This window comes from Abrus precatorius, unplaced genomic scaffold (genome assembly GCF_003935025.1).
Source record: "Abrus precatorius isolate BTA unplaced genomic scaffold, Abrus_2018 Scaffold0, whole genome shotgun sequence".
Taxonomy (NCBI): domain Eukaryota; kingdom Viridiplantae; phylum Streptophyta; class Magnoliopsida; order Fabales; family Fabaceae; genus Abrus; species Abrus precatorius.
In genome coordinates, this window is record NW_020874290.1 from 3,750,812 (window position 1) to 3,773,007 (window position 22,196).

Sequence of the window (22,196 nt, forward strand, 5' to 3'; positions counted from 1 at the left end):
TTTGTTAAACAAAAATCCCTCCCGTCTCTGAGAGCTCTCTACTCATCAATCTCTGCATTGCGATTCAGAAGATTCTTCTTCCCTGTTCGAACATCATTTCTGCATCTTCAACCAAGGTACACTTCCCTTATTTCTGAAATCTATGATTGGGGTTTTTGTATGTGTTTAAATATTTTGGGGAAGTTGTTGAAAAAGGGTAACTAAGAATGTTCAAGGCATTTAAATCAATTTGGGAAATAGAAAATACTGAGATTAGGTTTTGCTGTAATTTGAGTTCTCTGAGAAGATTCACTTCTGCATTGCATCTGTATAATACATGTTCTGATAGCAGACTTGAATTCATGTTTTGAGGTTAGTTGGTTCAAAATAGAATAGATAATACTCTAAATAGGTGTTCTCTGTCATGTATGTTAAATTGATGTAATATTTGAAATCACATTACACTATATGAACCAAATCTCTGCAGAGTCTAAACTGATAGCAATAAAATTTTCTGAAACTGTGGAATTGGAAATTAGAATACATAACTGTGCTAAAAGTGAGTTCGACATTAAATTGGGAATATTTGAAGTGCATACTTGATTGAAAAATGAATACAAACCTGTAAATTTGATAATAAACTGCTGACAGTACAGAATTGTTTTGAAAATTTGGTCAAGGCCTGTAATAATCTTTCTGTGTTACCCTGATATTTTATAAGAGTGTTCATTCTGAAATTGTACTGTTAGATTTTGCATGTTTTGACCAAGTTATGCAATTGGGTGTTGGTATGTGAATTTTGAATGCTATTATGAGCAGATTGCATGATGTGAAGTATTAGAAAAATTAAAATTCTGCAAACTGCTTGATTGAACTTTCTGCAGTATAGAATTATTCTATTGTTCTAAAATTTTAAACTGACAATTACTTCTTCCTTGCAGAAAACTACAAAATGGTTAGGACTTCATTCAATACACCAGTGGGTCCTCCTAAGAAGAAGCAAGGTGCATCTTCTACCACTCCTAAGAAGAAGCGAGCTGCATCTTCCACAACTCCAACAAGAAGATCTAGCAGAAATCTTCAAGCTAGGAATACTTCAGCTGCAAAAAGGGCTAGAACTGATGGTGCCTCAAGTTCTTCACCTATTCAAATCTCTAACCCACCTCAACCAAGATCACCTGAACCTTCACCTTCTTCACCACCTCAACCAAGATCCCCTGCACCTTCACCTTCACCATCACCTCCACCAAGAACAGCTGCACCCTCAAGATCTTCACCACCTGCCACACATGATCCAAGATTCAGAAGTTTGGCTCATGAAAACTTTTTCAGAGCCAATATTCGAAGAAGAAAAATTGTTCCCAACAGAGCTTTCCAAATAGTTGGGAACAATTATCCAGAATTTAAAGAGGAAATCCAGAGAAGAGGCTGCGAAATCTTCTGTGCAACAGCTGGCCTGGGTTGGAGGGAAATAACTCAGGAATTCTACGCCAATGCCATGAGGTTTAAGGGAAATCGAATCCCTAAGTTCAGCTCCATGGTCAAAGGCATGAGGATTGAGTTCTCACCAGCAAACATCAACAGAGTGCTGGAAATTAATTCTGCACAACATGTTGCACAACTGGACTTCAAGTCATTTAAGGAAAGTCCAGATATTGATTTTGTGCAGATTTTGGAAAGGATTGGGAAACCAGGCACCACATGGGAGCTCAACCAGTCTAAGAAGCCAAAGCACATTGTCACCAAAAGTCTTCTGCCCTTTGCCAAAGTATGGAGCATGTTTATCTTAAACTCTTTCATGCCTGTTAAACATAGCTCTACACTAGCTGTCAAGAGGGCTGCTCTACTTTTTGCCATAGTCTCTGACATCTACATAGATGTGGGAGAAGTCATAAGTGAATGTATTTTGGGAATACTGAAGACAAAGAAAGATTCATTAGCCTTCCCTTCAGTAATTACATTGCTTTGTGAAGACGCAGGAGTAGAATTTAGTGATTATCAAGAGAAAATCAGAGTTGCACCATCCATTTCTGCAGCTCTGATAAAAGAGATTTATGCAACTGTCTCCTGCACTTCTGCAGCTCTGATAAAAGAGATTTATACAACTGTCTCCTGCACTTCTGCAGCTCCAATTCCTTCACAATACAAGAAAGAGAAGCTGATGATGATGAAGGACACTCTGAAGCAACTACCTGAAGGGCAGACTGAGCTGCACAATAGCCTCAAAACTGGAGTTATGTTAATGGAATGTATTATGCTGAATATTGGTCAGAAATTGGGAATGACCAAAGATGAAATGTATCATACTCCAGACTTGGGAGAGAATGCCAGTGCTTTCGTTCTTCTGTATTCAAGAATATGCCAATATACAGAACCCACTTTCCTCAACCAACATTTGAAGAGGTAGTGGAAGAAGAAGAAGAAGAAGAAGAAGAAGGTTCTGAAGAGGAAAGCTCAGAGGAAGAAGATGCAGCAGAAGACTAGTTTAGGAATTTATTTCTGTTATTAGGAGTTTGTAAATTTCTGGTAGTTTTAAACTTTTTGGGTTGTAATCACTAATTGGTACAATTTGGGTTAATTTTCACATACCTATTCTGCATTTATATTAGCTTTCTAACTAATTACCTTTCTTTTGCTGCGAATTGATGGAATTCTGGTGTTTTTGTGCAGAGAATGTCACACACACAACACTCACACACATTGGATGGTGACACTTGCACAAGCTGCCATGAAAGGGGCGTTTCATTCTCTACCTCTTGTTCATGTGTTAGCTTCACATTACACTGAATTGTTTTTGAAAAACACCAAAATACTAGAATAGATAATAAACTGTTGGTTGTGAATCAAATAAAGATGATTGAAAATTTTGTGAATTCTGTGTGAAATTCTTTTTAAGTTGTTTTTCCTATTCTCAAAATGAAATCACACTTGTATTTTCAAAATGTGGCAGTTGCCACTAGGTGCATTGTGTTTTCATTAATTCACATGATCACTTATAAATGCCTAGTGAGATTTGAGCTGTCTAATTTTTTTTCTTGTGTGATTAATCATATTTGGCTGCATTCTCTAGAACTTGCCCTTGTTTTTAATTGAATATGCATGTTACAGTTTTCACCCACATGATAGAGGCCATGATTGATATCCTTAGTTAGCCTAAAATGCCTTCCCTTATGCTTAATTGCCCTAGTTCACCTCTTTGAGCTTAATATTCCTTTTTCTTGAATTAACTTCATTACAAGCCCTGCTGAAAAACCAATTTTACCATTCAATTAATTAGAGGCATTGTAAGTTTAATCAAGAATGAGTTTTAAAACTAAGTTTGGGGTAGCATCCATTTGCGTTGTTGAGGACAAGCAAATTTATAAGTTTGGGGTAGGGGAATAACAGGCTATCTAAAGTCAGAAAATAAAAATATAGTGTTGTAGAAAAATAAAGAAATTATGCAGCAAAACTGGCTGCAGGAAATTCTGAAAAGTGAAAAAAAAAATTGAGTTCAAGAGAAAAAGAATTGCAGTAAAAAGCTGCAAAAAATTATTGAACTCAGAAAAGCAAGGAAAGAAAAATCAACATGACAATTCTGCTGCACAAAAACAAATTGACTACTGCAATATTGAGGAAGTTAAGGAGAAATGAGGCGAAACCATATTAGTTTTTAAGTCATTCACTCAAAATGCCTCTGATTTTTTTTGAAATTGCAAATTGCTTCTTATTTTGTTCAGTATCTACCTTAACCTAAGCCATGCTATAACCTGCAAAAAGCAGTTGAGCAATTTGCAAAAAGTAGTTGAATTGATGATTAAAGAGAGAAAACAGTGCCTAAACACTGTTGAGCAATGAGGGAAACACTTTCCGGTGAGAAGTGGTCATGATTTTTAATGTTTCTCACATGAACGTGGCTGATACATATGAACTTAGATAGCAACTCTTGCTTAGAATTTGATTAATGCATTGTGACTGTAATGCTGAGTAATTGGAAGAACATCTTAAGTTAAAATTATACAGAAAACACAGTTAGAAATTGGAAATTTCTAATATAGCAGTTTGTCAACTGGTTTTTTAAAATTGGAAGAATTACCCTTGGTTTAGTTTGATTTGCTTGAGGACAAGAAAAATTCAAGTTTGGGGTAGTGATGAATCCATAATTTTACTGATATTCTAGCATAATTCTAAGACATTTGATAAGAAAAATATATGAAGAAAGTAGAAAAACACAGAAAAAGAGAAGGAATTGAAGTTTGTTTACATATGTAGTTATTTTAGCAATTGTAGAAATTTTGCTTAGAAATTAAGTCCCTTTTTGCTTAACGGCAAAGGAAGACGTGCAAAACTCGTCTCAGGCCACTGAAACTCCTTCAATATCACTCCTAGGACTCAAAGGAAGGCTTTCTCACCACCTTCTCCCCTTCTGACACTTTCTGGCGCCTTTAGACCCAAGTTCTAGTTTTGTTCTCTTTTGGACCCCTTTTGCTTACCGGCAAAGGAAGACGTACGAAACTCATCTCAGGCCACTGAAACTCCTTGAATATCACTCTTAGGACTCAAAGGTAGGTTTCCTCACCACCTTCTCCCCTTCTGGCACTTTCTGGCGCCTTTGGACACAAGTTCCAGTTTTGGTCTCCTCTGGCCTCCTTTTGCTTACCGGCAAAGGAAGACATGCGAAACTCATCTCCGGCCACTAAAACTCCTTGAATATCACTCCACGGATTCAAAGGAAGGATTTCTCACCACCCTCTCCCCTTCTGCCACTTTCTGGCGCCATTGGACCCAAGTTCCAGTTTTTGTCTCTTTACGTCCCTTTTTGCTTACCGACAAAGGAAGACGTGCAAAACTTGTCTTAGGCCACTGAAACTCCGTGAATATCACTCCTAGGACTCAAAAGAAGGCTTTCTCACCACCTTCTCCCTTTCTGGCACTTTCTGGCGCCTTTGGACCCAAATTTCAGTTTTGCTCTCTTTTGGTCCCTTTTTGCTTGCTGGCAAAGGAAGACGTGCGAAACTCGTCTCAGGCCACTGAAACTCGTGGAATATCACTCTTAGGACTCAAAGGTAGGCTTCCTCACCACCTTCTCCCCTTCTGGCACTTTCTGGCGCCTTTGGACACAAGTTCCAGTTTTGGTCTCTTCTGGCCTCCTTTTGCTTACCGACAAAGGAAGACGTGCGAAACTCATCTCCGGCCACTAAAACTCCTTGGATATCACTCCAAGGATTCAAAGGAAGGCTTTCTCACCACCCTCTCCCCTTCAGCCACTTTCTGGCGCCATTGGACCCAAGTTCCAGTTTTTGTGTCTTTACGTCCCTTTTTGCTTACCGGCAAAGGAAGACGTGCAAAACTTGTCTCAGGCCACTGAAACTCCTTGAATATCACTTCTAGGACTCAAAAGAAGGCTTTCTCACCACCTTCTCCCTTTTTGGCATTTTCGGCGCCTTTGGACCCAAATTTCAGTTTTGCTCTCTTTTGGTCCCCTTTTGCTTGCCGGCAAAAGAAAGACGTGCGAAACTCGTCTCAGGCCACTGAAACTCGTTGAATATCACTCTTAGGACTCAAAGGTAGGCTTCCTCACCACCTTCTCCCCTTCTGGCACTTTTTGGCGCCTTTGGACTCAAGTTCCAGTTTTGGTCTCTTCTGGCCTCCTTTTGCTTACCGGCAAAGGAAGATGTGCGAAACTCATCTCCGGCCACTAAAAATCCTTGAATATCACTCCAAGGACTCAAAGGAAGGCTTTCTCACCACCCTCTCCCCTTCTGCCATTTTTTGGCGCCATTGGACCTAAGTTTCACTTTTGGTCTCTTTACGTCCCTTTTTGCTTACCGGCAAAGGAAGACGTGCAAAACTTGTGTCAGGCCACTAAAACTCCTTGAATATCACTCCTAGTACTCAAAAGAAGGCTTTCTCACCACCTTCTCCCCTTCTGGCACTTTCTGGCGCCTTTGGACCCAAGTTCCAGTTTTGGTCTGTTTTGGTCCCCTCTTGCTTATCGACAACGTAAGACGTGCAAAACTCATCAGGCCATTGAAACTCCTTGAATATCACTCCAAGGAAGGCTTTCTCACCACCTTCTCTCCTTTTGGCACTTTCTGGCACCTTTGAACCCAAGTTCCAGTTTTGGCCTCTATTGGTCTCCTTTTGCTTACCGGCAAAGGAAGACGTGCGAAACTTGCCTCAGGCTACTGAAACTCCTTGAATATCGCTCCAAGGACTCAAAGGAAGGCTTTCTCACAACTTTCTCCCCTTCTGGCACTTTCTGGCGCCTTTGAACCGAAGTTCCAGTTTTGGTTTGTTTTGGTCTCCTCTTGCTTACCGACAAAGGAAGACGTGCGAAACTCGTCTCAGGTGATGAATCCATATTTTACTAGTATTTTACAATAGTTTTTAGTGCAATTAATAAAGAAAACATGCTTGAGATAGTTGAAAACCCTTAAAAAAATAATAAAATGTTGCATGTCACTTTTAAACATAGTTATTTTAAAATTCATTGATTTTTTTATGTAAAAAGTGACATTTCAAGTATGCTTTTGTAGGGAGTTCTGAGCTAAGTTCATGAGGATTGGATGATCAAAGGAAAAATGGAAGAAAAATAGCAAAACTTGGAGGAAAGAAGTTGATAATTGAAGAACAGCCTCTGAGTGATCACTTTCGCTGGTGAAAGTGATCACTCCAGAACCATAAAATGAAGAAGAGCTTTTGCGTAATCACTTTTGCTGGCAAAAGTGATCGTTCCAGAGAGGTTGCAATGAGAAGAGCTTCTACGTAATCACTTTTTCTGGAAAAAGTGAGTGTTCCAGAGAGTCCTCCAAGAAAAGTAGCTGCGCGTGTTCACTATTATCCACAAAAGTGAACACGCGCAAGAAGGTAGCTTCTGCGTGTTCACTATTTCTAGCAAAAGTGAACACGCGCATGACATTAGTAAGGGAAGCTTCTGCGTGGCTACTATTTTCAACAAAAGTGAACACTTTGAAGTGCGCGTGGCTACTATCACCAGCAAAAGTGAACACGCACAAGTGGAAATGAAGAACTAGCCTCTGCGTGATTACTATTGCTGGAAAAAGTGATCACGCCAGCAGAGCGAGAATTCTATAAAAGGCAGTTAGCTCAGGAATTTAGGGAGTTTTTTTTCATTTTTTATTTTCCATTTTCTTTTGTTGTTGAGATAGTCAGAGAGGGAGATTTAGGACGAACACCAAGCTTCATTTCTTGAGGGATCAGATTGGAGATTGTCTTGAAGATGTTTCTTCTTTGTTCATTCTCTTCTTCTCTTCTCTTCTCTTCTCTTTTTGTAATGTTTGCTTAAACTCTTTGTGGTTAGGAACTATTAATCTGAAATGGAAATGTTGAATTGATTTTGGATCTGAACTTTGAGTTTTGGATTGGATTGAGTGATTGATTCTGCTGTTAAAGTAGTGATTGAATGAAAATTTGATCAACTAATCATAGAGGAACTCTTATCAATGGGAATTGAATTTGTTTCTCGGATTTGAATTAATTGCCAAGGTTATATTGGTTTCTTAGGGATAAGATATCTTAATCTTGCAATCTTTTGGTTTCTCAAACTTAATGCAGCATTTGATTGGATTAGATCTAAGGGATTAGAGTGATTTGATTAGATGGTAGATTCATTGAGGCAAGGGATTGTCCTTTGATTAATATAATGTGAAACTGATTGTCATTCCATCTAAATGTTTGAAAGTTCAGAACTTTATTAATTCAATGTTGAAGTTTTGGTGAAACAATTTCCTAACTACTCTTTCTACATATGTTTACTATATACTTTTGTACTAACTATTCTGTTTTACTTTCTAATTTTGTTTTTGATATATTCATACCAAATCCATCTGAAATTTGTAAAGCTCAACTAATTGTGATCTTGTGAAGTGGTAATTGAGAACTTTATTCCCTGAGGACGATACTTGGAACTTAATTTGATTCTAAGATTTTTTATAACTTTCTACAACAACACTAGTACACTTGCTAGTCAGTTTACTTTCAGTGCAATAGCAGTTGTCAAAGTAACAAGTTTTTGGTGCCGTTGCCGGGGAATAATTTGTTTCAATATCATTAGTAATAGGAAAGTAACTAGATTGAGCATTTGTTTCTTTAAATTTTCTGCAAATATTATATTACATGTGCAGTTTTCTGTTTTCATTATACTATATCTGTGTTTAGTTGTATATGCGTGGCAAAAACAAAAATAAATCTACTCTTGTCTTTGATCCGGACATTGATAGAACTCTTAGGAGATTAAGAAAAGAGACTAGAGCAGAGAGATCTTTAAGAAGTGACAGTGATCTAGAGGTTTATACATTCTCTAGAATTTCAAGTCACTCCTTTTGCAAATAGGAAACATTCACCTTTTAGACAACCAACTCCAAAAGTTGAAATGGTAGAACAACATAGAATGAGAACACTAGGAGATTATGCAATTCCAGATATGCAAGGCTATAATTCTTCAATTGTTAGACCAACCATTCAAGCTAATCATTTTGAGATAAAACCAGCCTTACTTCACCTAGTGCAGCAGGACCAATTTTCTGGTGGAATTTCTGATGATCCTAATCTGCATATTTCTAATTTTCTGCAGTTGTGTGATACTATAAGGATGAATGGAGTAAGTGAAGATGCTATAAGACTGAGGCTATTTCCATTTTCTTTAAGAGACAAAGCCAAATGTTGGTTACAAGCACAGCTTCATGGAAGTATCACCACATGGACTGAACTTGTGAATAAATTTCTAACAAAATGTTTTCCTCCCTCAAAAGCTGCTAAGCTGAGAGGAGAAATAACATCTTTTGTGCAGCAGGAAGGAGAATCACTTTATGAAGCATGGGAAAGATATAAAGAGTTGCTGAGAAGATGTCCACATCATTGTATTCCAGAATGGATGCAGCTGGAAACTTTTTATAATGGAATGAATGTAGTAACTACAACTATGATTGATGCAGCTGCAGGAGGATCTTTGAGCATGAAATCCTTGGAAGAAGCCCAAAGAATCATTGAGATGATGGCTTCATCCATGTATCAGAATTCCAACTTGAGGAATACAAGAAGAGGCAATGAATATGAAGCAAAGATGATGGAAACTTTTCTTGCACAGAATCAGCTGCAGAACCAATTATTTTCTGATCAAATAGTAGCTTTGACTCAGCAGATTAATAATTTGCAGACTGGAAATGTGGTAACAAGTCAGTTGACATGCGATTTTTGTGGAGGGAATCGCTAATGGTGCATGTGATGTACCTACACCTGAACCACAAGAGCAAGTCAATTATATGGGGAATTATCAAAGACAGCAACAATCTTATCCTCAACAATCATTTCCTCTTGGATTTCAGTATTCTAATAATAGGAATCAACAATTTTATAAATGGAATCCTCAGAATTCTGCAATGAAAAGTACTAATACATCTCTTCCATTTTCAAATGCAGGAAATCACCAACAACAGCAGTACTTTCAAGGAAATTCTTCTACTCAACCTCAAAGGAGTCAACATTCAGCTAGACCAATGAGTGAAAGAATGAACGAGATTGAGGAAACAATGTTACAATTCATGAAAGTCACTTAATCTAGCATCAAGAGTTAAGAAGCTTCTATGAAGAAGTTAGAAACTCAAATTGGATAGCTGGCTGAACAATTAACAAGCAGAGATGAAGGAAGATTTCCAAGCAACACAGTGGTGAATCCAAAGGAACAATGTCAAGCTATAGTTACAAGAAGTGGAGCTGTTGTAGCCAGTCCAAAACCAGCTGAAAAGAAACTGAATAATGTTGCAACAGAGAAGTAAGTAGAAAATGCAGCAGAGAAAAGAGATTTAAAAGAAGAATTGCAGCAAGGGAACTTCAAGCTACTAAAGAGAGAATATTCAGAAAAAAATGAAGAAGTTCATAAAAGTCCTGAAAGAAAGACAAAGAAGCAATTATTTGAGGACACTTACAAGCCAATTGATCCAGAAAAATATAAGAGACTGCCTTATCCTCAAAGAGTGCAAAATCCTAAGCAAGAGGAGCAGTTTGAGAGGTTTCTAAACGTGTTCAAAAAGCTGCAAATTAACATCCCATTTGCTGAAGCTTTGGAGCAAATGCCATTTTATGCCAAATTCATGAAGGAACTACTCTCCAAGAAAAAGGAAGTTAGAACATGATAAGACTATACCCTTGACAGAGGAGTGCAGTGCTATTCTTAGAAGAAAACTTCCTTAAAAATTAAAAGACCCAGGATCCTTTAGCATACCTTGTGAAATAGGAAATTGTACTGTGGGAAAAGCATTGTGTGATTTGGGGGCAAGCATTAATTTGATGCCATTAGCCATTATGAAGAAATTGGGGATAGAAGAAGTGAAAGCAACCAACATTACATTGCAATTAGCTGATAGATCATATACTTATACATATGGAGTAGTAGAGGATTTGTTGGTTAAGGTTGACAAATTTATTTTTCCTACAGATTTTGTCATATTGGACATGGAGGTAGATGCAAACATACCATTAATCTTGGGCAGACCTTTCCTTGCAACTGGACGAGCTCTCATTGATGTGCAAAAAGGAGAGTTAATGCTTAGAGTTCAAGAGGAAAAGGTAATATTTAATGTATTTGAAGCTTTGAAATATCCAATTGATGATAACACATATTTGTGAGTAGATACATTGGATTCTATGATCACTCCTTATTCTTTGAATGGATTTGATGAAATTTCTGTGTTGAGAGAAACCATAGCTGCAGGAAATACTAAACCTCTGCATTTTAAAGATGAAAACGTATCTGAAATGGAGCAGCAATTGGAAGCTCTACCTATTTTAATACCTGTAGAAGAATCGATCAAAGAGGAGTTGAAAAATGAAGGAGAAGAAGAGAAAAGTCAGAAGCTGGAATTAAAGCAACTTTCATCTCACTTGAGATATGCATTCTTGGATCATAAACATGAAAATCCAATTATCATAAGCAATGAACTCAAGGAAGAAGAGGAGGAGAAGTTGCTGAGAATTTTGAGAACCCATAATTCAGCAATAGGGTGGAACATCTCAGATTTAAAAGGTATAAATCCATCCTTTTGTAAGCACAGAATTTTATTTGAAGAAAATTTTAAACCAGTTGTGCAGCCTCAAAGAAGATTAAACCCTACCATGAAGGAAGTGGTAAGGAAGGAAGTCATTAAACTATTAGATGCAGGGATCATATATTCTATTTCAGACAACAATTGGGTAGGTCCTGTGCAAGTGGTACCTAAAAAGGGTGGAATGACTGTAGTACCAAATGAAAAGAATGAGTTGATACCCACAAGGACTGTCACTGGATGGAGGATGTGTATAGATTATAGAAAGCTGAATGATACAACCAGAAAAGATCATTTTCCTCTACCTTTTGCAGATCAAATGCTAGAAAGGTTAGCTGGACATGCATTTTACTACTTTTTAGATGGATATTCTGGCTATAACCAAATTGCTGTAGATCCAATTGATCAAGAAAAAACTGTTTTTACTTGTCCCTTTGGAATATTTGCATATAGAAGAATGCCTTTTGGGCTGTGTAATGCTCCAGCTACATTTCAAAGGGGCATGTTAGCTATTTTTTTTGACTTAGTTGAGAAATTAATAGAGGTATTCATGGACGATTTTTCTGTTTTTGGGAATTCATTTGATGATTGTTTATCTAATTTGTCCATTGTTTTGCAGAGATGTCAAGACGACACCAACTTGGTGTTGAATTGGGAGAAATGTCACTTTATGGTGCAAGAAGGAATAGTGCTTGTGTTGTTCGCAATCTAACACTAGCAAGTGCACTAGTATTGTAGCAAGTAATGAGTAATTTTTAAGATCAGGATATCCTCTCCACAGGGAATTTAGATTTCAAATATCAATTCACAAAATTGTAACCATTTGAGCCATACAAAAATTGAATAAGGTTTGTAACATCTAACAGCAGTAAACCAAAACAATTAAGAGTAAAGGAAACTTGCAGAAAACAGATCAATGAATGCAATGTGGGATTAGAAATGGATTGAAAGGTAGTTAGGAATTTACTTCACAAGAATGTCAATATTAATTCAATTATGCTTTTGAAAATTCAAGAACTTGATTAATTGCCAATCAGTTTCGCATATCAATAGCCAAAGGTTAATCCCTTAACTCATTGACCCTAACAAGCAACTAAACCACCCTAATCCCTTAGGTGAAGTTCAATTTCAAGTTGCATTAAGACTTAGAACCTTAAGATTGCAGAATTAGGTCTCCTTATCCCTAAGAAATCCCTAAATTCTGATTGCAAACTCAGATCAGAGATTCAAATCCAACTTCTATTGGTAAATGTTCCTCTTTGATGAACCATACGAATTTCCATTCATAGATTGCAAGAAAAGTAGAATTCACAATTCAATTAATCCAAGAACTCAAAATTCAGAAGCAAGAATCAAATCAATACATCAATTCGAGTTTCATAAACCCCTAACTACAAGAAAACTACTCAGACATGGGAGAAGAGAAAGAGAAAGAAGAAGAAGAAGAAAAACTCCAAGAAGCCATGGCTGGAAGCTCCAATCTGATTCCTCTTTGTGGAAGCTTCAAGACTTGACCCCAATCTTCTCTCCCAATCTCTCTCAACGACAATTTAACAGAAAAACGGAAAATAAAACTAAACTCCCTGAAAATCTGAGCGCATCTGGTATTTATAGAAATTCCCAAATTTGCGCGTTATCACTTTTATGAGAAATAGTAACTACACAAAAGGTTTATGGTTGCGCGTTAACACTTTTATAAGAAAAAGTGGTCACGCACAACTTTTATAAGAAAAAGTGGTCACGCACAACTTTCCTGATATTGAGAGCTCTCTGGAACTATCACTCTTGCTAATAAAAGTGTCAACGCAGACATCAAGTAGTTGCGCGTTATCACTCTTATGAATAAAAGTGACTACGCGCAACTCGCCAAGATGAAGGCTCTCTGGAACTATCACTTTCGACGACAATAGTGGTTACACAGAGCTTTCTTGATATTTTGCCTCTCTGGAACGCTCACTTTTACTGATAAAAGTGATGACGCCCAAACTTTCTTCTTCTTTGAACTCTGGAGTGATCACTTTCACTGACAATAGTGATCACGCCCAGTCTGCATTTTCTTGTTCTCGTGTTTTTGGAGTCCAGACTTGCTTGTTTCCTCTTCCTTGTCATCAAGCCTCCATTTTCATGAACCTTACTCGAATTATTCCTTCAAAAACAAGATTAAAAACTTAATTCCTAAGCAAAAATTCCACAATTGCTAAGATAACTACAATTTTAAAGAAAACTTCAATTCATTCTCTTTTTCTGAGTTTTTCTGTTTTCTTCATATATTTTTCTTTTCAAATGTGTTAAAATTATGCTAAAATATCAGTAAAAATATTGATTCATCAGCTTGGCCATAAGATTTCAATTAGAGGGATGGAGGTTAATAAAGTTAAAATAGAAGTGATTAGTAAATTACCTCCACCTGTGAATGTGAAAGGAATTAGAAGTTTCTTAGGCCATGCTGGGTTTTATAGAAGGTTCATTAAAGATTTTTCTAAAATTGCCAAACCTCTTAGTGACTTGCTTGTAAAGGATGCAACATTTTTATTTGATGAATCTTGTATGCATGCTTTTACTGTTTTAAAAGAAAAACTGATTTCTGCTCCAATTCTTGTTAAACCTGACTGGACTATACCATTTGAGCTAATGTGTGATGCAAGTGACAATGCAGTGGGTGCTGTATTAGGACAAAGAAAAGATAAAAGACTACATGTGATTTACTATGCTATTAGAGTCCTAAACCCTGCACTGATTAATTACACAACCACTGAAAAAGAGTTGCTTGTTATAGTATTTGCTTTTGATAAGTTCAGGTCTTATTTAGTAGGGTCCAAGGTTGTGGTATATACTGATTATGCTGCTCTGAAATATTTGCTTTCTAAGCAGGATGCTAAACCAAGACTGCTGAGATGGATTCTACTACTTCAAGAATTTGAGTTAGAAATTTGAGATAAGAAAGGAAAAGAGAATAGTGTTGCAGACCATATATCCAAAATTCCATTGGACACAATGCCATCAGATTACTTGGATATTAATGAAGAATTTCCTGATGAAAAGCTGCTAACTGTGGATGAATTACCTTGGTTTGCTGATATAGCAAATTTTAAGGCCACTCAACACATTCCAAAGAGAATGAATTGGCAGCAAAGAAAGAAATTTCTTCATGACAGCAAGTTCTATATTTGGGAAGATCCTCATCTATTCAAAATTGGAGTAGATGGCATTTTGAGAAGATGTACTCTACAGAAAGAACAAGCTGATATCTTATGGCATTGCCACAATTCAGATTATGGAGGTCATCATAGTGGATCAAGAACAGCTGCCAAAGTATTACAAGCTGAATTTTTTTGGCCTACATTGTTCAGAGATGCAAAAATTTATGTAGAAAACTGTGATAAATGCCAAAGAGTTGGTAACATTTCCAGAAGACATGAGATGCCTTTGAACAATATCTTGGAGGTGGAACTGTTTGATGTATGGGGAATAGACTTTATGGGACCCTTTCCAACTTCTTTTTCTCATGAATACATACTTGTGGCAGTGGATTATGTGTCTAAATGGGTGGAAGCTATACCAACCAGAACAAATGAAGCCAAAGTGGTGATTTCCTTTATAAAGAAAAACATTTTTTCAAGATTTGGAGTGCTAAGAATTCTGATTAGTGATGGAGGATTGATAAATGCTCTAAAGACTTAATCCTATATTATGATAATTGAGAGTTTTTAAGCTATTCATTGATAGAATTATAATTAATCTCATTTTATTTATGTTTCAGGAAAAAGGATCAAGGATATGAAAACCTCAAAGATGTCGAGAATTGAAGAAAGAAGAACCCAGAGATATACACGGGCAGATACACGCCCATGTATATGGTCGTGTATCTCACCGGAATGCAAAGAACAAGGAAATATTCAGCCAGAGATATACACGGGTATTGTTAAGGAATGCATCATTTGGGCCAGAGATATACACGGTCAAGGTGCATGACCATGTATATAAGCGTGTACTTCATATAAAGATTTTGAAGGCCAAGTATCACAGACCAGAAATGTACACGGCCAGATACACGGCCGTGTACATGAGCGTGTACTTGTCAGGAAAGATTTGAAGGACACCTATTAGAAAACAGAGAAGTACACGGCCAAAGTACATGGCCGTGTACTTGGGCGTGTACTTTTACGCACGTCAAAAATTTAACTTTTACGAGAACCCTAGGACAATTCCTATAAAAGGAGAACTGGTCTTGAACCTGGGAGGCAGTTTTTGGAGACAAAAGACTCAGAGACGGCAGGAGGATAGGATCAAGCGTTTTAATTCATCTCTTTTGTAATTTTAATTTCAAGATGTTTAGGTTCTAACTTTCCTTTGAGTATCTAGATGTAATGAATCCTAATTGACTAAATTTTTTGGAATTCTTCTAATGCTATTTTATGTTCTTTTCTCTTGGGTTTAATTGAGTAGTATCAATTTGCTTCTATCTTGTTTTCTTGTTTGAATTTGAGTAAAATTCCTGCATGAAATTAACATTACTCAATTAAAAAGACTTGAATGTATTTCTAGAGATAGAAAGACGTGAGTTTTCTATATTAAGATTAACCCTAATTATGGAATTCATAATGAACTTAATGCAACCTAGGGGTATTAATTAAGGAAGAGATTCCGATTAATCAACTGAGGGTTAGGAATCATTATCCTTGAGAAAGGTATTGATTTAAATTAGAATTTCCTGCAGCGATAAGGGTTTGGAAATAAGTAGTTGAAGAAGAATTTCAGTTATTTGGACACTTAGGGGGATTTACAGTCTAGATATTTGCCTTTTTCCTTTGAATACCCTTAGTTATAATTTTTTATAATTTATTTTCACAAGAATATATGTTTCTTTTAAATTATTATTCTTTTACTTTTAGCAATTTCATCAACAAAGTTTATTTTTCATATTTATTAACAATTATGCAATTAAGGAAAAATTTCTTAATAACAGTCCCTGTGGATACGACACTTGGTACTTTAATTTTAATAATATTACTCCGACAATGGGTACACTTGCCCAATATTGGCGCCGTTGCCGGGGACTGTTTAATTAGGATTCCCTTTATTACGTATTTACTAATTTTATTTATTTCTTTAGTCTTGAATTAACTTAACTATTTTGCTTTCATTCCTTTTAGGAGCTGATTTTTCTAGTGTATGATCAAAACCCGTTCTACTACACTGTCTGAAGAACTATTTGAATTTGACCCAAAGATCGAAAGAACTTTGCGAAAAATTCGGAAAGAGAGGCGACTGCTAGTACATAGGGAAAACGCACAAACCCACATGGAATGAATGGCAAACAACGAAGATCAACTAAGGACCATGTCTGATTATGCTCGTCCATCATTAACGGGGACAAAGTCTAGCATTGTCCGTCCGAATGTGCAAGGAAATTTTGAAATAAAGCCCAATGTTATTCAGATGGTTCAGCAGTTTGTTCAATTTAATGGGTTGCAAGATGAAGACCCAAACGCCCACATCGCTAATTTTCTGGATATTTGTGATACTTTCAAGATTAATGGAGCTACTGATGATGCAATCCGCTTGATGCTATTCCCATTTTCTCTCGGGAGCAGAGCAAAGCAATGATTGAACTCTCTCCTGCGAGGATCTATCACTTCATGGGAGGCTATGGCAGAAAAATTCTTGGCAAAATATTTTCCTCCCGCTAAAACTGCCAAGATGAGGAATGATATCTCTTCCTTCTACCAGTTAGAGACAGAGACGTTATACGATACGTGGGAGAGGTTCGAGGAATTGTTGCGGAAATGCCCACATCATGGGATTCCGGACTGGCTTCAAGTGCAAACCTTCTACAATGGATTAAACCCAGCCACAAGACAAATGATAGATGCTGCAGCTGGGGGCACTTTGAATAGCAAGACACCAAGGGCAGCACAAGAACTGTTTGAAGAAATGGCAATGAACAGCTATCAGTGGAGCTCCACTCGATCCAAACCTGCAAAATCGGCGGGGATCTATAGTCTTGATGCAGTGACATCTTTGGCAATACAAGTTCAAGCCTTAGGGAAGAAGATTGATGGTTTATCTGTTAACCATCCAGTTGCTCCAAGGATGAGATGTGATGTTTGTGGAGGAGGCCACCCTAATCATGAATGTCGAGCTACTCAGGAAGAACATGCCAATGTGATAGGAAACAGACCACCGTACCAAAATTATAATGGCATGAATAATCTGGGCTGGAGGAACTATGCAAACCCACCGTGGAACAACAATCAACAACCAATGCGGAACAACACACCCTCAGGGTTTCAACAAGCTCCACATCAACCACCACTCCCAGCTGAAAAGAAGTCAAACCTTGAGGAGCTGATGACCAAATTCATTCAAACTTCAGAATCTTGGTTTCTATCCACTGAGACAGCACTAAGAAATCAACAAGCATCAATCCATAATCTGGAAAATCAGTTGGGTCAAATCTCTAGACTCCTCTCAGAAAGACCCCAAGGGAGCCTACCTAGCAATACTGAAACAAATCCTAAGGAGCAGGTGAAGGCAATAACATTAAGGAGCGGCAAAACATTGCAAGAAAGGGGAAAGCAAGATGCAGAAAAAGCTACAATTGAAGAGGAGGGTAAAGTTCAAGAGGAGACTGAAGAAAAATCCCCTACAGTGAAAGAATTCATACCTCCACTCCCCTACCCAGCAAGATTGAAGAAGGATAGGGATGATAAACAGTTTGGTAAATTTCTTTCCTTATTTCGTCAGCTTCATATAAATTTACCGTTTGTGGATGTCTTGGCACAGATGCCCAAGTATGCCAAATTTCTGAAGGATCTACTGTCCAACAAGAAGAAATTGGAGGAGTTGGCCACAGTAACTCTGAATGAAGAATGCTCAGCAATTCTGCAAAACAAGATGCCCGAAAAATTGAAAGATCCAGGGAGTTTTACTCTTCCTTGTCTCATTGGTAGATTGATAGTTGATAGGGCTTTAGATGATTTAGGTGCTAGCATTAATTTGATGCCATATTCTATTTTTAAGAAATTGGGTTTAGGGGAACCTAGGCCAACTAGGATGAGTATTCAACTAGCTGATAGGTCAATTAAATATCCTAAAGGTATCATTAAGGATGTGCTTGTAAAAGTGGACAAATTTATTTTTCCCGTCGATTTTGTGATTCTTGATATGGATGAGGGCACTGAGGTCCCCTTAATCTTAGGTCGTCCATTTTTAGCTACTGCAAAAGCCATAATTGATGTGAGTGATGGGAAGTTAATTTTAAGAGTTGGAGACGAAGAAGTAACTTTCAAAATTCCTGAAGTAATGAAAAAATCCCTGAAACAAGATGATTCATGTTTCTTTATTAATGTAATTGATAACCTTGTTTCTGATTTTACACAGGAATTCTTGATCTCAGACCCGTTGGAAAGAAGCTTGATGCATGAAGAAGGAAAAGATAATATGGGCCTGCTAACTCAAGAACAGTGGTATCATCTGGAAGCCACTAAACCATTATTGAGAAAGAGGAACTTTGAAGCTCTGGAACAAAATTCAGAGGAGCAGCCCAGCCCAGCCACTAACAAACCACCAGAAGTAGAACTAAAGGTTCTACCTGAACATCTAGAGTATGCTTTCTTGGAAGACGGTTGCAAGTTACCCGTCATCATCGCTTCAAAACTAACACAAGAACAAGAAGGCCAGCTACTGAATGTGCTCCGAGAGCACAAGAAAGCAATAGCATGGAGAATCTCTGACATTAGAGGGAGTAGTCCTTCTTTTGCACTCACAAAATTTTGATGGAGTCTGACTTTAAGGCCGTAGTGCAACCACAAAGAAGACTAAACCCAAACATGAAAGAAGTGGTGAAAGCGGAAGTGATCAAGCTACTGGATGCCGGTGCAAGTCTTTCCAAAGAAAGGGGGGATGACTGTAGTTTCCAATGAGAAGAATAAGTTGGTCCCTACTAGAACTGTCACTGGGTGGAGGGTTTGTATTGATTACTGGAAGCTGAATGACGCGACAAGGAAAGACCACTTTCCTCTCCCATTCATTGACCAGATGCTCGAGCGTCTCTTAGGCCATATGTTTTATTGCTTCCTGGATGGCCTCTCTGGATATTTTCAAATTCCAATAGCACCAGAAGATCAAGAGAAAACTACTTTCACATGCCTATACGGAACATTTGCTTATCGTCGGATGCCATTCGGATTATGTAATGCACCGGCAACTTTTCAACGGTGTATGATGGCTATATTCGACGAGATGGTAGAGGATATCATGGAGATATTCATGGATGACTTTTCAGTCTTCGGTGATTCATTCTCCCATTGCCTACAGAATTTGTCAAGAGTGCTTTAAAGATGTGAAGAAACTAATTTGGTGCTTAATTGGGAAAAATGTTATTTTATAGTACAAGAGGGCATTGTACTTGGTCATAAAATCTCCTGCAAGGGAATTGAGGTGGATAAAGCAAAAATTAACACAATCAAAAAGCTAGCACCCCCTACATCTATCAAAGCAATTCGGAGCTTCTTAGGCCACGCAGGCTTCTACAGGAGGTTTATCAAGGACTTCTCAAAAATCACCAAACCTCTGACCAAGCTCTTAGAAAATGAGAACTCCTTTAATTTTGATGAGGAGTGCTTAAGTGCTTTTGAGCTACTAAAGGGAAAGATGACCCAAGCCCCTATTTTATGCGGTTTGGATTGGAATTATCCATTCAAATTAATGTACGATGCAAGCGACTATGCTGTAGGAGCTGTGCTTGGCCAGAGAAAAGACAAGCATTTTCAACCCATTTATTATGCTAGCAAGACCCTAACAAGTTCCCAAGAGAATTACACTACGACAAAAAAAGAATTATTAGCTGTGGTGTTTGCGTTTGATAAATTTCACCAATATTTAATTTTTTCTAAAGTGATAGTATATACAGATCATTCTGCATTGCGTTATTTGCTAAATAAAAGTGATGCAAAGCTGAGACTAATGAGATGGGTCTTGTTACTGCAGGAATTCGACTTGGAAATCAAGGATAAAAAGGGTTCAGAGAATTTAGCTGCTGATCACTTGTCAAGGTTGAAGAATCCCAGCATAGAGAAATTGGAAGAAGGAAGCATAAATGACAAGTTTCCAGAAGAACATCTGTACAATGTGGTAACTGCTTCCGATTTTTCTTTACCATGGTTTGCGGATTTTGCTAATTATTTGGTTGCTAAGGTTCTACAACAAGATTTTTCAAGTAAACAAAAGAAGAAATTCTTTTGTGACTTAAAATACTACTTTTGGGAGGACCCATATTTGTTTTGAATTTGTGTAGACCAGGTTATTAGAAGATGTGTGCCACACTCTGAAGGATGGAAAATTCTAGGACACTGTCACACTGGCCCTGCTGGAGGACATCATTCTGGGACTAGGACAGCTAAAAAGGTGCTAGATTCTGGATTTTACTGGCCCTCTATCTTTGAAGATGCTCACAGGTATGTTGAGTTGTGCGATAATTGGCAGAGGTCAGGTAATATCTCTCAAAGGAATGAAATGCCTCAGAATTACATCTTAACGTGTGAAATTTTTTATGTTTGGGGGATAGATTTTATGGGACCCTTTCCTAGTTCAAAAGGGAATAAATATATTTTAGTGGCTATTGATTATTTGTCAAAATGGGTAGAGGCACAATCATTACCTACTAATGATGCAAGAGTAGTCACTAGGTTCCTCAAAAAGCTACTTTCACGATTTGGCACACCAAGAGCTTTAATAAGTGATAGGGGTACACATTTCTGCAATACGCAACTAGAAAAAGTTTTGAATAAATATGGAGTCACCCATAGAATTGCTACCCTATACCATCCTCAAACGAGTGGCCAAGTTGAGGTAGCTAATAGGGAGTTAAAAAGAGTATTAGAAAAGACAGTAGAAAGGAATAGGAAAGACTGGCCTGACAGATTAGATGATGCCTTATGGGCTATCAGGACAGCTTTTAAAACTCCCATAGGCACTACACCATATAGACTTGTATTTGGAAAAGCCTGTCATCTCCCAGTGGAATTAGAACATAAGGCATTCTGGGCAATTAAATCTCTAAATATGGATCTTGATCATGCAGGAAACCAGCGATTGATGCAATTGAATGAGCTGGAATAGTGGCGCATGGAGGCCTACAAAAACTCCAGGATCTACAAGGAGAGGATGAAAGTATATCATGATAGAAATATCAAGGGAGGTAAACAATTCAAAAAGGGTGATTTAGTATTGTTATACAATTCTCGCCTCAAATTATTCCCAGGTAAACTCAAATCCCATTGGTCTGGGCCATTTATGGTTCATGAAGTCTTTCCTTATGGTACAGTAGAATTAACATATCAAGAGAAGGGAAACTTTAAGGTAAATGGACACAGGCTAAAACTGTGCCAGGGAGGTCAAATTCAAACATTTGAGAATGAGGAGTTCAAACTCCTCCATGTTGAATGCTGAATCACACTGAGTAGTTTAGGTTAGGTAGGTTTAGTTTGTTTTAATCTAGTTAATTATTTGTTTAGGTTAGGAAGTTTTAGTTTACTATAATTTAGTTGGTGTTTGGTTCAATTGTTTTCCAATTATTCATAATAATAATAATAATGAAAATAAAAAAAATTAATTGAAGGAAATAATAAAAGAAAGTTGGGCAGTGAGATACACGGTCAACTACATGGCCATGTATATGGCCGTGTACTTTTGTTTCCAGATATTTATCTTGTACAGAGATGTACACGGCTAGATACACGGCCGTGTACTTCTATTGTACTTAGGCAAGGTTGGGCAGGGTTTTACACACCAAGTTTTTGGCGTCGTTGCCAGGGATGCTAGTGCTGCAGTTTAGTTTAGCTTAAATTTAGGATAGAAACAGTTTTTGAGTTTTCTTTTACTTATGTTATTTTTAGGATTTATATTACCTTTGTCTCTTTACTAATTCTGTTCTTTATTGCATCATTTTGATAGTTCTTTCTTCTTGTCATTCTGAATTGAGTAAAATTTTCCTATAAATCATTTTTGATCAGGTTTCCTTTCCAAGTCAATCTCAGATTAGTTTTGCTTCCCAAGATTCTTTGCTTATATACTTACTCTTCAGGGAAGTTTCAGTTGCACTTTAATTTTTATATTTGATTGAGGACAATGCAAATCTTACAATGAGGGGTGGATAATTATAGATGTTTAAAC

The 22,196-nt window shown here is 37.4% G+C and overlaps 1 protein-coding gene and 2 non-coding genes across 3 annotated transcripts; 1 reads left to right on the forward strand and 2 right to left on the reverse strand.

Annotated features, from left to right (window-relative positions):
- Window positions 1-8,737: 8,737 nt before the first annotated feature.
- Window positions 8,738-8,844, reverse strand: LOC113853589. Its single transcript, XR_003502666.1, has one exon. It is a non-coding gene; the product is annotated as a small nucleolar RNA R71 (small nucleolar RNA).
- Window positions 8,845-16,670: 7,826 nt separating this feature from the next.
- On the forward strand, window positions 16,671-18,800 carry LOC113852111. The gene has a single exon (XM_027482363.1). The coding sequence runs from the start codon at window positions 16,671-16,673 to the stop codon at window positions 18,798-18,800; it is 2,130 nt and encodes a 709-aa protein (XP_027338164.1).
- On the reverse strand, window positions 16,719-16,825 carry LOC113853507. The gene has a single exon (XR_003502625.1). It is a non-coding gene; the product is annotated as a small nucleolar RNA R71 (small nucleolar RNA).
- Window positions 18,801-22,196: the final 3,396 nt, after the last annotated feature.